Source organism: Seriola lalandi, unplaced genomic scaffold (genome assembly GCF_002814215.2).
Source record: "Seriola lalandi dorsalis isolate HSWRI2012SDOR001 ecotype SW California unplaced genomic scaffold, Sedor1 jcf7180002054446, whole genome shotgun sequence".
Classification (NCBI taxonomy): Eukaryota; Metazoa; Chordata; class Actinopteri; order Carangiformes; family Carangidae; genus Seriola; species Seriola lalandi.
The window spans coordinates 643,471-661,564 of NW_019524999.1; the positions used below are offsets into that span (position 1 = coordinate 643,471).

The 18,094-nt window shown below is 41.4% G+C and overlaps 1 protein-coding gene across 3 annotated transcripts in view; it reads left to right on the top strand.

Moving 5' to 3' along the window:
- The window catches only part of negr1 (neuronal growth regulator 1), a 134,232-nt gene that overhangs the window by 89,129 nt on the left and 27,009 nt on the right, over window positions 1-18,094 (top strand). For 2 of the 3 annotated variants that reach the window (XM_087175315.1, XM_023411034.2), the window contains exons 5-7: window positions 2,924-3,044; window positions 4,874-5,022; window positions 14,960-15,001. In XM_087175315.1, coding sequence (XP_087031441.1) covers window positions 2,924-3,044; window positions 4,874-5,022; window positions 14,960-15,001 — 312 coding nt within the window. The remainder of the gene's footprint in view (window positions 1-2,923; window positions 3,045-4,873; window positions 5,023-14,959; window positions 15,002-18,094) is intronic. The other variant, XM_023411035.2, reaches the window with a different exon arrangement.

Here is an 18,094-nt window from a genome sequence, read left to right on the forward strand (position 1 = left end):
TTTCAGAAAAGAACTTTAATGGTGGTGAAGTTTTATGATATGTGCCCTTGATAAGATATATGATGATTGATGGGACATGTGCCTGTTCTGACTGGATCATTTAAGGAGAAATCTGGGTTTGTATTCATAGTTACTACTTTTCAGTACCACCACCAGGAGGGAGAGAATCTAGCGCTCATTATATATGTTGACCTGCAAAATCTTCTTGGTAACTTGCTTGCCAGGATTTCAACCAACTTCTGATAGGAGGACAGCAATCCAAGTTCCAACTTTGAGTCCAATAAAGAAAGGACAGTGTTCTTTTTGGCAAATAGCTGATCTAGCTGGTAATAAATTAAAGGAAACACATCACAATGCTCTCTCTTCCAAAAAGGAAATCGGCAGACAATTTCCCAGTGGTTTTGTGTTCCCAGTGTTGGCATGAAAGACAGGGGCTCTATGTGTGAGGTTTCAAGTATTGACACACCTGCCTGGGCCACCAAGTGCACTGTCCAAGTAACTGTACAGCACGACAGCCAGGTCACCCTGGCGCTTTCAGAGGCTTCAGATAATCAATGGCCCCGCACAATGACACCAATGAAGGATTACAAGGATTCACTAAGCCTCTGTCGGTCGGCATACTGCATTGATTTTGTTATACTTGTTATTGCTTATTTATATTTCTCTGCTCTAGAGAACTCTTACCATTTTTTCTTCTTCCCTTCTTATTTTTGAGTGCACATTGTCAAATGTCAACACTCTGATTTGACTTTATCGCAAGCTTTAGCAGCCCTCTTATTCTATGCTAGAGCTTGTTGTAGTTCTTCCGCAAAGATACTGGTGGAGTCTATAACAGTTTTGTTGGCTGTCTTTATGGTGTGGTGACCGCTAACGCTGGCTGTGATTAAACTACAGTAGATACAGATCTGAAGTCAGAAAAGTGTTGATACTTTGGATAGTTCATAGACACAACGGTACACACACCCACAGCTTGCACACATACCCACACAAAGACACAGCAAGCACAGACATCCAGTCAAGGTCTACTAATACCCCCCAGCATGGCATCCAACTTTTCATACAGTGATAAATGAACAGGAAAAGCTCTAGCATAACCCATCGCTTAATTCACTGTCTCAAGTCCTTCGTATTATTCAGCTCAGCCACGGAAGAAGGAAAATAGCTGTATAATTGGCACACATATGCAAGGACAGAAAATCAACATACACTAGTCATATGAATGTGCTCATTAGGATGCAGAAGGAGGCTGGTGAAAGGGCATCCATCATCACAGAGCACGCTGTCACCTCACTCTGCCTCTCCTACATGATCATACACCACATGTACAAATGCTCACATGTATCTTTTACACCTCACACAGATCGGTTGCATCCCACCTCATCTATCTATGTGGACTCTCACAGGTTGACAGAGAGACAGTTCACACTGTGGGTTCATGCTGCATTCCCTTCATTAAAATGGGGCTCAGTTGTTGGCAATACCACTGTCTCAAATGAATGCATATATTTGCTATAATGAAGCATTTTGTTATTTTCTCATACCTGGAATACACGTCAGAGGTACCCTGTTTTGTACGAACAGAGCCTTCAGACTTTTCACTGTATTAATTTATGACTGCAGTTTTGGGAGTGTGATGCCAGTTAGTGCCTTCGGGTTGTGTTGTGCAGGGATAGCTGCAGCAGGCCGTACTGTACTGAGGTCATCCGTTAGGAACATCTCCAAATGCAATTGGAAGTAAAGGTTTGCAGGCGCTTGGCCAAGCCATTCCACTGGATACAGGCTAGAGCTCTGACTGACAGGTCGTTCTTAAAGGCTCATTGTCAGGAATATAAATAGTCCACACCACATCTCACTTTCAGACATGGATGGGCAATTTACTGCTAGCTGCAGGACTGACCCTGAGAATGTGGGCTTTTTCCATGTATCATATGGTTTTAATCAGAATCTGTGTGAATGGCATAAAGTAATTTTGCTTGTGTTGTATGTCAAATGGCTGTGCATCTGATTTGGTGTTCAGAATACATTTATTATTTGTCAGGCTTTAGGGAGTCAAGCCAAGTTTACATAATACGTACCGTCAGATTGAGCCCTATGCCTTGTTATGATTGGTTCTCCTGTTGCCTAGCCTCTGTTGATTAATCGAGAACAGTCATAATAATACTGGTGGGTATGTTGCACTCTACGCATTCAGCTCTGCGAGGTACAGTTCTGCTGTCAGCAAGCACTCTTTGTCCTCTACACCCCCAGTTTATAAATGCATCACTCGGACGATGGCCATTAATTACAAATGTAACAAGTGAAACATTTTTATTCCCATGATGTGACTAAGGGAAAGGTAAGAGTGCTGGAAAATCTTATTGTCTGACTGGTTTTGCCCATTGTTGTAAGTCTACATAAATTCAATTCATTAATTTCATTTCTTTCATGGCTGTGTTACTATAAGCGGGGTAAATATTTGAAGTACAAAAGGACTGGGCTGCTTTAGAATCCGTCCATATGTAAAGCTGCCTTGGTGACACTGGCAAAGAGATTTACACCACATTTCAGCACATGAAAGGAACCTCATTCTGCATTCACAGAACCTGCCTGTGCCATTGAGTCTTTGAACTTCCATTAAGCCATTTATCACCATGCAGTGCAATTCATTTCATTTTCCTAACATCGGGGATGGATGCCCTCTCCCCTCCCCAACTCCGCCTCTATAGACTCTGAGTGTTGAGTTTACAATATGTAATGTATGCACTGACCAGGACGTCGGAGGTTGTCATTTTCAAGGTCAACAATCCTCATTCTCCAGCGCACCATGTATCACTTAAACTTTTTCCTTTAAATTGCCCTTCCGCTTGTGATAACACAGATTTTTTTTCTTTAGACTGACATTTTTTTCCCCTGCTAACATATTTTATCTCTTTGTCTTCTCTAGTTGCCCCAGCTATCCATGAGATGAAAAGCCATGGAGTTGGCTTGGGGCGCACAGCTCTGCTAAGGTGCGAGGCGGCTGCTGTGCCTTCTCCAACATTCGAGTGGTACAAGGGTGAGAAAAGGTGAGCCCAGTTTTATTATATGAGTTGTTTTGACGGCAGCATCACCCCAGATTTCCGCTGGATATGGCTTTGTTGTTTGTAGCTCAAATATCACACTGGTAACAGGTACTTTGTGGTTTTACTTACGCATTTAATAACATTTTTTACTTTTCTAAATCTAAACATCTAAAGTTTCTAAAAGTATTGGGCAGTACTGTGTTTGAGCAGTACTGTGCTGAATGGGTTTTATGTTGTATTCTAAACTGTAATCTCTAATGCAGACATTTGGCAATAATGGTGGCATTATAAGGTCATACCTTTACTTGATTGTGACAAGTACATGATATAAAAGTCATTTGTTTTATTTATTTGATTTTTACCTGTGACAGTGCATTTGTTTGTTCTCCTGTTCGTCCATCCTCTGGGGAGGACTCACAGAAATGTTCCAGCAAGAATCATTTGTGCCTTGTCCTCACCTTGCATCCTAATAAAATGTTTGCTGGCAACTGGCTTAAATCATTTGCGACACACACATCAATCAGTCTAGATTCGAGTGTCAGTTCTTGAATTTAAAAACCAAATTACCCCCATTACCCATCATTTACCCACTCCTAGTGAGCACAATTTCAATCATCAGCTCACACTGTGCTAATTGTAATTATGGGGTGGATTCAATTTATTCAAATTGCTAAGGAGGCAAGTTGGCATGATTCTAGTCTTTACTTAATTCAAGGAGTTGTTCTTTCTTTGACTTCTTACGTGGCATAATGGTGATTTCTTCATTTACTCATCATCATGAAAAGGACATGAGCAGAGAAACTGTAGTTAACTGTGTAACTTCTATATGCCATTAACACTGGATGAGACTATTTCCATTTCTTTGTAAGTGAAATGAGGGCCACTTTTCATCTTGGCTCTGTATTGATGCAGCCATACCATCAGTGCATTGCTGCTGCCACTTTGTCTCTATCAGAAGTAGTGTGACAGTTTTGACAAGCAAATCTTTCTCTTGATGTGTCACTGCTTTCATTCTTGAATGGAATTGTGTGTGTGTGTGTGTGTGTGGGGGGGGGGGGGGGGGGGGCGCTTCTTTCACTATGACAGAGGGGAGCATTGACTTGTTTGATGTTGAACTAGTGAAGTGGCGAAACACCCGCTGAGAGATCAGTGAATGTTCCGCTAACATTTGAGGATGTTGCTGTGGGATTGGGAACAACAGATTTGTGGATATTTGCTGGACTTAAGGTCACACATAGTGTTTGAAACCAGAGCAACTTGCAAGCTAGAGATAGTGTGTGTGTGTGTGTGTGTGTGTGTGTGGGGGGGGGGGTAGAAACATGTCTCTTCTGTGGAGGTTTTTATGGTTTATGATGTGACACTGTAACAGTGACAGAAACCACACTCATAAAAACAAACTCAGCTTTAATATCCACAATAATCCTACTACCAGGATGCACAGCATATGCCATTACAGAGTGAATTTTAATCTCTACAGGCTGTTAAAGATCATCACGACCACCAAAGTAAACAATTAAACATTCATCTGTTTCACAGCACAGATGTCAGGCACAACTGGAATGGGATTTTTTGTAATCCCCCTGCACCTGCAGCAAAACGATGAACAACATGTCAAGTGGCACCCAGCAGGTTCACCGGGTCATTTCTCCCTCCTCTCAGTCCCTCAAAGCGTCTCTCCAAGACAGACGCGAAAGACCAAGGGATAAATAGATCTGCTGAAGAGGGCGATGAAGCACTTTACAATCTGAAGCTCCACTAAAGGACGACAAACATTTATACCCACCAGGAATGCCCCCCACCCTTAACTTGTTGTAATTGTGCTCTGTTTTCAGGATTATCAAGGGTCAAGGCATCGACATCAAGAGCCTCAGCTCCAGATCAGTCCTCACAGTGAACAACATGACAGAGGATCGTTACGGGAACTACACATGTGTCGCTTCCAACAAGCTAGGGACAGCCAATGCCAGTGTGCCTCTCATTCGTAAGTTGTCATTCTATCTGCTTGTGGCTAAATGGAGTGGTGAAGAATCAGAGGGCTGAGAGAGTGTTGCGGAAATCAGTGGGGATGCCCTGAGAAAGGGTTTGTGTTTTTCGTGCAGCATTGTTGATATAGGATTTAAAAGTTAGTGTTGCAACTGGGTGCCCACATCTCATCAGTACAAGTGGTTTCTCATTTCCTAGTCATCAGTTTTTGTGAATGTTGGTTGTCTAATATGGTTGCAAAGTCTCTGTACGTGTGTGAGTGGGTGCTTTTGAAGTCTAGAAGTCGATGTTTACTAGAATTAAACACCATCTGAAAAAGAAATTTTGCTTTAAGTAAGAGCATTGCAATTACAAAGGCAGCTACACAGGTCAGTTAAGTTGAATGCCAAACAGCAGTATGGCTCAGATTTTAAAGAGGTCTGAGAGTCAGCCCTTTCACAGTTTTTCAAAGCGCCATGAGGCATCTATCTGACTTTCTGAAGAGGCCAAATAATCAGAGGCCAAGCTGCTGGTGCCTTGGTGATAGACTGCAGAATTATTTAATGATTTGAGAAACACTTCTACATAAATTTAAGTACTGAAAAAAACACAAATCAGAATATTTCCTAAGCACCGTGAGACTGAGACAGCAAAATACAGGAGCAGGCACAGAACACCCGCGCGTCACAGCAGAAACCCGGGTTCAATCCCCAGGGAGCAGGAGCAGCGGCCTGGTTCTGTGTTTCAACAAACACAAGTGGCCGTGTTCATGGTTGGGAAGCCAGTGAGGGATCATGTCCATGTCACTGCACTAGCAATTCCTTGTACAGTACAGGGTGACATCATAGGGAGATAGTGTGAACCTCTGACCACATTAGTAAACGTTCAGACTGAAAACAGCACTGCATTTAAAAGAAATGTAAGAGGCTGTGTTGGTGGGCGCATGTTTGAGTAATGGGTCCATGAGTTTTAAAGCCTTCATCAGATTGCAAAACACCGCACAGTGGTCTATAATAATAGGAAGAAGGATTTTTCAATTCACAGCAGTTATTATTTCATCTTTTGTCACACAGTATAAATTAGCGGCGTTCACATTACAAAGTCACGTACCAAGCTTGCTGATATGTAATTACCCATGCGGTGATTTGCCGGAAGACATTTCAGAGCGCACATACAACAGAGTTGATCCAGGTTCAACTTTTTTGCCTGATCACCTTGTTTTTTTTGTTTTTTTTAGCAGCTGCAGCAGCACTGTTGTCTGCTTGAACACAACCTCAGACCTCCCCAGTGAAGGCTGGTGACTGTGTGGCTGCCTACTCTCTCCCCAGGACAAAACTAGATTTAGGCAGTAATAACAACGGCAGTACAATGGGAATTGGTCATTGTGGAGAAAAAAGGAGGATAAAAACACAAAGCTGGATCAGGACCCCTGTGACACAGCTCCAGAAAATAATGTACATTACGAAGTTGGTAATTATGGGGCCTATCATTCAAAAAAAGCTTTTTAATACCGCCATCACACAAGTGTTTATGCCCTAGTATGAGGAGGTTAGAACACAGACCCATGAGCATTTAGAAAGGCTGTGCGGTAGAATGAATCAGCTTTCACTCTTTTTAGATGGATTTGATTTGAAACAGCCTACGACAGTAACAGTACAAGCTACCAACTGCTGAAAACACTATAGAGGTAGTTGATTTGTACTATGTGTTGTAGAGTAGGCAGCCATCTTACCATAGTCATGAGTTCCACTGACTGAAGCGTAGCCCAGTACACACTTGGCAAAAGCACAGTATACGTAGATGAGGACATGCCATCAGTTTATGACAAGACTAATCTCTGATTCCAGTGGCTGATTGAAGTTCAATGATCACTAAAGTATAATAGGCCCATTATGTCAGGGATGCTCAAAACACAGAAATTATAAATAAATAAATAAATAAAAATAAAAAAAGGGGGGGTGAAAGCACCTTAAAAATGCCCTAAGGCTTATTCCCACTTTAGTCCTTACCAGCCAAGGTCTGTGAACTGGTCAATTAGCTGACCAGGAGTACAAAGCTTTTTGGATTCCAGTTCACAAACAGGGTCACATCATAATTTTCTTACATTTTAAGATCGTCCAAACTCACTTTTAAACAACTTCTAGAGTAGTTTGATGAGTCTGAGGTCCATAGTGGATGCACACATCTTTTTTTTTTTAAGTATATTTTTTTGGGCTTTTTATGTCTCTATTGGATAGTACAGCAGAGAGACAGGAAATGGGGAGGCAGAGAGAGGGGGAATGACATGCAGCAAAGGCCGTCCGATGCAGGACTCGAACCGGGGCCGACTGCAGCGAGGCCTGTAGCCTCTTAGACCACTACGCCACACGACTCCCCGGATGCACACATCTTTTAAGATCTAGAGGAAGTGGCTTTTATCTACTTTCATTTCTAAAATAACAAGACACTATTCTGTGTTGTTGAATGTTCTAGTATGCGTCTACATACTGTACATTCTCAAACTTGTTCACTCTTGCTTTCTTTATCTGTTCGCCACTTATTCTGAGCTTCATACTGAATTCCTTGGTCGGTGTTTCATTTTCCTTCACTGTTGGGCCTTTGCCATTATTTTGTCCAGATGCTGTACCTGCCAAACGGCAACTCGAGCAATGACAGCACGGGGCAGGGGAACATATCTCGCTCAACATTTTAGAACAAGTATGGGTTGAAAAAAAAAAAAAATTCTGTTTAATGTATTCACTGATGAAATATGAACAGGTGAATTAAATTATTCACCAGTTTGCACTGCACCCTCTGATGATAACACAGTCCCTAGCAGGCCAGAGACTCCGAATACAAAAAGATATTTCTGTAGAGTTGGCAATTGTCAAAGGAGCACTCCACTCTCCTGTTTGTGTATGCACAAGAACATCAAAGGCTTGTCTCAGATCCTCAAATGGATGATCTTAATGTGACACTAGCGAGGCCTCAAAGGCAGAGCAGCAAAGAAACCCTCAGAATAGATAGAGGAAGCAACTTCCTGTGCTGCCACCCCCAACTTCTCTCCCCTCCATTCCCTCTCTTTATCTCTTGGTCTTGCTATCGTGGCTTTGTCTATCTGATTCTCCTGTTTCACTCTCTCCCTCCTTTGTCTCTCTTTCTCTCTCTCTATCATTCTCTTTCTCACGCACATACAGTCTCTCATGTCTCTCCCTTTCTCTCTCATGATCACCACTAATGGAAGAGAGGCCAATTCTGCTGTTGCTCTTAATGAGAAATGGCAAGCAATCGCCGCAGCGCACTCTCACCAGTACGTTGACGTAAATAACGAAACCCAGAGGTTAGATTTCACCACGGGTGACTTTGGATTGCTATTTTAGAACCAGTCGATAGCTATTGATGAGCAGGATGGGAAGGGGAAAAGGGAGCATGCATATTTGATAGAGCATCATATATTGAGGTGAATTTTAAGTGTCAACACAATGAGGGTGGTTTGCGGCAGAGAAATTGACTATGTATGTTAGTTTCTTTGGTCGTTTCCATTACACAAAGAGGTTTAGTAGATGCACATGAATTGATAAAGTCAAGTAACTGTCATCCCCATTTAGAAATCTTGGAGTACAGCCTCTAGGGAAAAAAGATAAAATATAAACCAAAATATTAAGCATTCAAGGCTCAGTTTCATTAGTCTGTTGACATTAATCTAAAATTGAAAGGTCCTTATCCTTGAGCGGCATAAATCCTTTTTGTCTTAACTTAACAGAGTCACTTAAAATCGGTTCAGCAAAATACTCGCCATTATCACTGATGAGATGAACTGTGACTGTGGAAAGCCTTCTCTCAAGGAAAGTAAAGGCATTTGTCTTCCACCCGAGGCAGCCACCGGAAGTCAGATAGTTTGTTTGCTCTTTCAGATCCAACAGGAATGGAAAAAAAGAAAAAAGGATTTGCATTCTGGCTTTGTTCACATGTCTACATGGGATGTTCTGACTAATTTCTGAATTTTTGAGATGAGTTGGATGGCCGTGTCCTCACTACATTCTTGTGTGGTGGTTGGGATTCAGTTCTGCCAGTTGTGTCAGACCATGTGGGTTTTTGTGCAGTTAAACCATTAGTCCAGGATTGTGATCTCTTTCAGCTAAGTACCACTTTAAGCTCTGTGTTAAAAATTGTAGTAAAACACAAACTGGGTTCTTTGGAGCAGAAAGAAAGCATACAACCTCTTTGTCACTACTTGTTGGAGTAGTAGTGTTTGTGTGTGTGTGCACAAAGCTTTTGTACCTGTATTTTATACCTGATCGCTTTTTGAATAACGCTTGTTATCACTTGTCATAACTGTCTGTACTTCTAAACCACTCCTAAGTTACAAAGGTGTAACAAATTGTCCAAGATAATATGCTTGAATGATAACATAGAAATACTCCGAAATAACTTTGAAGGCCTCTTGTGTTTCTATATGTGTTTGCAGATGGAATATTTGTATTCAATTGATTACAACTGTACCAGCGCTTGCACAGGTGTAGTCAGTGCTGTGATTCATTTTCCGTCAGTTAGATTTAATCACAAGACACAGGCTTTCTCTCAGTATCTTCATTATATTTTCCTCATCATTCTCTGGATCAAATCAAACCACAAAGTGAATACAATAGAAAAGCGATGTCAATTTTTTTTTTTTTTTTTTTTCAGTTTGTATTAGCAGTTGTCCAAAATGAAAGTAGTCAGACTGGAACAAAAACTGCAGTGTGGAACTGGATCGATCCATTTCTCCGTAAACTAAGAATGATTGCAGCTTCATACAGAAGGAGTCGTCGTCAACTAGAGGGTTATGTGCTGGTTGTTTGTTGATTTACTACTTTATTTGACAGAGACAGCGTATATTAATAATCATCACCATACATTTGCCAGAGCTATCCTAATAGTTGTTTTTTGGACAGATTTACAGTCAGCATGTTTATTATTGTATAGAATATAGACATGTTGATATGGTTTTGTTTATGTAACATCAGGGCTGGCTTTGCAAATGTTTGTGGGGTAAATATTATAGCAGGCTCAACAGTATGAGCATTTCAGTTGAATTTACTTATGAAAACAGATGAGACATCTCTGAAAACTAGGAAGACCTAGCAGGTCTGAGGAGGGAATGAAAGTTCAAATGAAAAAACACAGAAGACGAAAAACCCACCAAGTTAAATACTTAGATCCAACACACTGTGACAACATGTGTGAGTGATAATGTTTGATAATCGATTCATTAATGAATATAGTCTTGCCATTATTGTTGAACAAACATAGAAACACACGTCACAAATGTGTGTGTTACATTCTGCGTTGTTTGTCATCACCTTAAGTTATTTTACCCATCAAAGGTGTTACTGCTGAGCTGAGCCCAGTTTGTGCCACTAGTGTTACTAAATGAGTTTTACATTTCAAGGTCATTTGACAACAGTTCAGAAGGGATTTTCAGAATCCTCATATTTGAATTTCAAACCATCTGGATAAAAAAAAAAATACTCCATCCACTGCAGAATTTAAAAGATTAGAGAGTTTTTTCAAGTTGCACATATTTCACCTAATCCAAACAAGGATGGTGTCTGGAAGTGGTATATCACCTTGCTAAAATTGTAAGTTTCATAAGTGATAATAAAAATAAATATTGTCAGTTTTATTGATATATATTGATGTTTCCAAACTCAGAACAATATTTTTTATTGCAGTAACATTTTAAAGAGCAAGGGCACATGTCATTTCCTCCTGGTTCTTTAACTTTTTGGGTTTTTTAAAGATTACTGGGTATTTATATTTTGTGACTTGAACGTAATGGTAATTCATAAGGCACAAACTGGGGTCATGTATAGACTCATGTAATCAGGCCAAAGAGAATCAGCATTTTATATAAACCAGTTATTCTTTAATGAAAGATTCAAGAAAAAAACAAAGAATTAAAAGAAATTATGAATTATTTGTAAATGTACCTAAACATTCACTGCAGGCTGCATTTCTCACAAATTCTCTTTGCACATACACATATACACTACACACCACACACACACATACACACACACACACACACACACACACACACTTTATGATTTTAGCTGAGGTATAACAATCACCAAACTGGCAATCCCTATTTCAACTTCCAATTTCATGTGCTAGATGGAAGTGAACTGCGATGAAAAGACTGAGGCTGTTCACTCCAATTTTCTGAGGAGTCCTCCAGCTTAATTGGTCAAGCTCTTATCCCCCAGCCCACCTCGGCTTAGCCCTGGAGGAGATTTTCTCCACCTATACCTCTGCCTTCATTTCCTCCTTTCTCTTCTCCCCTCCTCCCCCCTCTGAGCAGTAATCGGAAGAGACTGATGGGGGAGAAAAAGAGTTACTCACTCTCTCTCTCCATCGCTGCTCAGCCTCCCTCAGGCAGGAGAGACACTGCTGGCTAGTTGGTTAATGGACGTCGTGTTCGTTTGTCACGCTTATCAATCACCGCATGTGTAGGTGTCATTTCGACATGTCTCCTCATCTGCCATTGTTGTTGATGATGTTGTTTGTTCCCACACCGTGTGATTGTACCTGAGTCATGGAGCAGAGATGCAGGAAAATTGGAGCTAAAGGTGCAACCCGAAATGTGGGTGTGTGATAACAGCTTAAAATGTAGGGAAATAATGTTGAAGCCATGTGGGGAAGCAAATTGTGTTCATTTTGGTGTTCAACTATTCGCCCTTCTATTTCTTTGTCTGCATCGGTCATAAAACAAGTTGCATCTATATTTGATATTCAGCTGTTTTCTGGTTGATTTTGTTTTAATCTTAAAAATAATTTAACACATATCAAAATGTGCTGAATAAATTAAACATGGCAAGGTTGCACTGTCCTTTATTTTTCCCAAAAACACCCTTTACAGTGTTGCGCCATTTACCTATCCTTTGAATGCCTGCATTTCCATATTTAAGCAATCAGAAAAGCCATTAACATTTTCCAGCCGCACTGCGATGAGGAAATGTTTGGTGCTGTAGCAGAGTCTTCATCCTGCAGCCCAGCGGGCAATGGACTTTATACCCACCCACACCCCACCCACCATCACTGAGTCCTGTAGGAGACCAGATGCACTGCTAAGGACATTCATCCCTGGATGACTGAGCCCTGTGGATGCTCACAGGATGATACACGCTCTGGGCAACATTAAAAATGACACAGGATAAATAACTAATTAGCTGACTCACAAATTAACACAGTTGTTAACACCAACTATTCCATCATCGTGGAGGGATAAGTGAGGAAAATATTTAAGAATAGCCCAACAATTCACACAAAGAATGTGTCCCTGCATGACAATAACTTGATAATGCCCTCAAATGGAGCAGTGAAGATGAACTGGACGCACAGACTGCAAATTTTCTTTCTTTCTTTTCCTACCCACTCCTTTAAGGGGTGCTTACTGCAATGTCGCACAAAATTGCCATATTTTATCTGTCTGAGCTGATTGTTGATTAGTATTATTGACTGAGGAAGTAATTCACGCACTGCTGAACAAACTCAACAAATTGAGATCATATAGATATCTGTGTGGATCTTTGCTTTTATCAACTTCCTGTCTTGTCTGTTCGGTGAAATGTAGGTGTGTGTGTGTAACTTAAGTATTAACATTGGATTACCTTGGATGAGCTAAACTCTGAACAGGGCCAACATGAACAGTGATTCCCACAAATCATGTCACATAAATCTCTTACAATATCCCGTCTACAGGAAACAAAGAGAATAGCAATCCATGAAATGAAATAGCTGCGAAAACTAATGTGTTTTATCTTGCAAGTGAGCAAGCTGTGCAAGAGGTCGACTGGCGTTTACAGTACGTGAAATGATGCGTTGCTGTGCTGAATGAGAGAAAGAGTCCAAGTCAGTCTGGAGCTGTGAGGGAAAGATTGCATGTCAAAAGATATGTTCCACAGTAATGGAGGAGTGTCTGAGAGCTCATGAAATGATTCACTGGTGAATTCATGCTCAAGTATTAATCAGATAGCACCCGCCTGCCTGTTTGAAGAAAGAACTAAAAAGAAACTGCCTTCACATATCGGCTCCCCCAGGAGTACTTGAAGTGGAAACATTTGTGGAAGAAAAGATTAATTCGACCATTTCTCCACCAATATACCGATGGAAAAGGCGTATCATTCCACGTATGAATACTGATTCCTACACAATTTCCCCTTCAAATAGAATGATGGAATCAGTCAGAAGCAAATGTTTTATTGTTGTTGGTATCACAGTGGCCTTTATAACAGCAAGACGGCCATTACACAGTTCACACTTGAGAAAAGCGACACAGATTACAGATTGAGAGCATGGTGTGGACGAGGTGAGCAATTGAAAGTTCCCATGTAAATGGATTAAAATGGAGAGTCTAAGTAGGCTTCTGCACTGTTGCATGCCCTAGATACAGCAGCTCACTGCAACAACCTAAAGTAGAATTCTTTTTGTGTGTGAAATGCGTGTGAGGTGTAATCATGGCTGCCATGGTTTCCCTTGTGACAGATAAGCTCCTCCTCTGCCATGAAGCCTTCTGGAGGAAGTTGGTTTATACCTTTGTGGGGAGTATAAATAGTTGTTTTTTCGCTGCAAGTACAAGTCTCACTGTTTGTGTCAAAAACGCAAAGCTGAAAACAACCCTATGAGCCCGACCACTGCGTCGCTTTGACTTGATGGCGCTCATGGTAAAGCTTTGCTTTGCCACACATCCCCGATTCTGCTCCCAAGTGAGTCACCGCACAAACCTGGTCACAGCTTATCTCAATGCTTGTTTACCAAACAGAAAGCCATGTTATTTATTTATTTGTTTCACTTCAACTTCAGATCAAATGGGCAGCAATGTTTACATTACAGTGATATCTTCAAACCAAAGTAGCATTAAATAATGTATTCCTCACAGCAGAGTCTGGATTTAACTCTCAAGTTTTGGAAGCCAGAAATCAAAGAAATTGGCTAATTATTAGGTCATTGGTGTCAGTAACCTTATCAACACCCAAATGTGTTATGTTTTTTTTTTTTTTTTTTTTCTTGGGCTACACTATCATGCGTCACTTTTATTACCTGGACCTGTTTGACCCTTGCATCAGTTTAGTAGCTATTATAGATGGAATTTTGATTCCTTCTGCACCAAAATCTACAGGAACATCTTTACCACAAATGTGACTAAGCATAAAATCTACTCTGTGTGACATTTTACACATACACTTCATGCTGCCGTGCTTCGGTCGATACACTTAGTTCTAGTAGTCTGACACACTAGACTGAACATTCATGGACGCCACATTATTCCATCTCCCAAATGCCACCAGTGGCTCAGCCTGAAATGAGTTCATAAGGTAATCAGATTGGGACTCTTGAGTTCGCTCCTCAGAGGGATCAAAGCCAGACTAAAAGTTTCTTTTTTTTTTTTTTTTTTTTTTTTTTTTTTAGTCAGTTCATGCAACCTTAAAGAAGGACATAATATGGCAAACTGCGCTATAGCCTCTGGAAAGGGAAAATAAAGTTAAACTGATGTGATTTAAGAACTACCCGGCAGGTGCAGATGAAATTATGGGTGCTAACTGAGCATGGTGTGATCTTGCACTATCAAAGTGAGACACAGCCAGTTGTTTAGCATACCAGAAGTATGATGAAAGTTTTTTTGCCCGGTCACAAAACACCTTCGGGGCTTTGGAGCAGCCTCAGTTCCCAGGTTCCCCTCAGTTTTTGTCTTCGCTGTAACCCATGCAAATCCGAGGCGACTGGGGGGATGAAACGTGTTGTTTATGAGCATGTGGAGGTTGCATCTTGCCACTGAGACACCGGTCCTTAATGCATGGAGAGGATTTGTCTCCATTCCCTGTCCTTTTGTCCTTGCATGCATTTTTATTTTTTATTTTACGTCTCCATTCTGTTAATAATACATGAATGTCCTCTTTCCCTCCCCCTCCCTCTTCCCCCCCTCTCCTTCCCTTTAGCAATTATTGAACCCACCACCACTAGTGCTGTCTCAAGCCCAGGTCAGTATGTCACCATGCTGTACACCAAATCAGCAAAGAGGTCCGCTGCCTCATACTAACCTGAGCCGAAATCCTCTCCTCCATCTTGATTTATTTCAATTGGCTGGCTGGAATGACTTCTGGGTGTACAGCTTCATTGTATGTCCTTTATTTCTTTTGTTTGCATTTCCTTCTTTTGAATTTATTTTATTTATTTATTTTTTGTTAATTTTGGGCTGGCTTCTACAGCCTGGCTACATATACCTCCTGCACCCTGCGTCATCGCAACACCCTGCCCCCTTTCCTTTCATTAAACCCCACTTCTGCCACCACCACCCCCACGTGGAGCAAACAGTAGTAGTCATCAAAGTGGCTGTTCCATATGCCTCTATGCCTCTGGGTCTGGTGCTTTTCATAATGCTGATGGCTTCTTCTTCTTCTTCTCTTTCTGGCTTTCTCACCACCAACACCACCACTCTCCTGCTCCACAGTGCTAGCTAAATGCAGTATACATCAAAGGCAGGACGCTGTTGGTGTCAAAGGCCCTTGGTTTGTTGTTTGCAAGATGGAATCTCCGCAGCCTTTGTACTTTTATCACTCCCTTTCTGCCTCCCTCTCTCTTTCTGTGTCTTAATCTTCCTATATCCCTCTCCCTCCTTTCTGTCTCTGTTCTTTCCTCTTTCTAGAACAATCAGTTGGCGCTCTGCCACCCTCTTTAACCTGATCTCCTGCTAGTGCTGTTGTCGGTGCTACACTGTCAATGTCGCCCTTGTTTCCCCCCTCGCTGTATTCTCCCGCTTCCACATTCCAGCCCAGAGTAATCCCCTCTGCCTGGTCGTCTTTTCTCCCTCTCTAATGGTTTTAAGCAAGTCGCAGAATGTAATCTCTCATGCTGGTTACATTATTTTTGCTTAATACTGTTCACACGCACAGTAACATGCAGACATGCACTCACACTAAAAAGCTTTCACTGGCAGGAATGGTCACAATAGACATTGAAATGAAAACATGTTGAAATATTCAAACACCTGGACTTATGGTGCAAATCTAATCACATGTGAGGATTCATATTGCATGAGGAAACTGCTAAGAGTTTTTCTGACTTTTCATCCAGCTCTCTGGCGAGACGCCATCGTTTTCCTCCTGGGGTTTTTTGGAGGCACAGCCCCGGATTAGCACGTGCTCGCCTGCGTTCTCTACCTGTCTATCGGAGCCAAATATAATTATCTGTGGAGATTCTGTCAGATAACAAGTTAAAATAAGCTCAGCAGCAACGAACAGTCCTGGCATGGCCCTGAACTCTCATTTGATGTAACACTTGCAGAACAAATGACAATTTCATGGTCCAAAGGAACACCAGTGGTTTCAATCGTAGAGATAAACTCACTCACCGACCCACTGTTCTTGTTTTGTTCCAAGTTGTATTTGAAGTTAATTTTTTGATGGCGACCTCACTAAGTGGTTTGGCAAAGGGAATTATTTTAGATCCCTGCAAATGGCTCTTTGTCCCAACCGTTGTTTAATCGCATTTAATAATTAATTTTAACAGGTTATCATCTGCTTTTATTTCCCCTGTGAATTAGTTTGGGAAGATGTCCTCCTAAAATAAGGAATGGAAATCTGGTCTGTAAGGTAAGCAAATCAGGAAATCTGAAGTAGAAAAATTGCTCACCCACAGCACTTGCAGCAGTGCATGTTTCAGTCCATTGATTCAGGGCAAATGACAAAAAAAATTCAAATTACAGAGAGAAAACAGTGTTAATAGGCAACATCAGTCATTCTGATTTTATTTCTAATCTGGCTATGCCGGTACTACTCTAAGAAAAATCAGTGCAGATGTTAATGTGCAGTTTAATTGGATCCTATTTGCACACTAGATATTGGATTTTTTGGACTCAGAGCTCATATACTCTGATCTTTCAGAGACAAACGGTGGACACCCTTGTGCCACAAGGACAGTTTTCACAAGGGTCCCAACTGTAACACTTAAATAATAAACGTGCAGTATTTTGAGCAAGTTGGAAGAGCAGTAATTAGTATCCTGAAATAAATGGAAACCAGTGGTTGCTTAAAAGGTAAGAAATCAGTCCAAAAACAGATAAATCAATAAAATTAAAAAAAAAAAAAACCTGTAAAACAGTAGAAACAGCAAGTGTATGCATACAAAGCAGAGCGTAGAAAATAGTGAAAATAAACCACAACTAATTTTATTGACAAATACAGTGTGAATCTTTTGGATAACCAAAGTGTGAATTATGTTTTTGAATTGGAATGGTGCTAGAAATTTGGAAATTGGAAAATGCTTTCAAAATGCACTGACTTATCCCTGAGTACTCTGCAAAACGTACAACATGGGAATAAGTCGTTTATCTTAAGTGGTCAACAACAACCACTTGAAGCTCTTATCAACAAAAGGAAAGACATGATGGTTCACACACGTACAAGCAGGAGGTCCCCTGCTCCGGTTATCATCCGGAAAGAGGTCACACAGCAAAACCCTTTTCAGGAAAAGCCATGGCTGAAAGTTCTCCTGAAGAAACTGAGCTCCTTCAGTGTGTGCAACAGGCTGCTGCAGTGGCCTGGGCGCCGTTCTTGGCTGTAGTGTGTTAGGGAGGCGGCATCAACACTGATGATGCCAGCTGACTCATTTAGCTTGTAAGTAAGGCCAGCTCTGTGGTGGGGCTGGAACTGCACAGTCTGGGGGTAGTGGCAGAGAGGAGGATGATGGACATGATGAACGCCATCCTGGATAACCCCTCCCACTCACTCTATGACGAACTGTGGCAGATGGACCGCACATTCTGCATCCAGCTCATCCCACCACAGAGCAAGCCGGAGCTCTTCAAGCGCTCACTTTTGCCCACTGCTATCAGACGCCACAACAGAAAGTGTGACACCCCCCCACACCTCCCAACCCCCAACCCACTCGCACTCAGCCCGAACAGTCCGGCTCAATGTTCTTATCTCTCTTACTGGCCCAATATCTAGACTCTGACTACTGACTACTGAAAATGGACTTTCTCTGTTGGACAATGGCACATGAACCTTTTCCATGAACTACATTTTCATTTTTATTATTATTATTGTCATTATTTAGGGCTGTGCCACCCATTG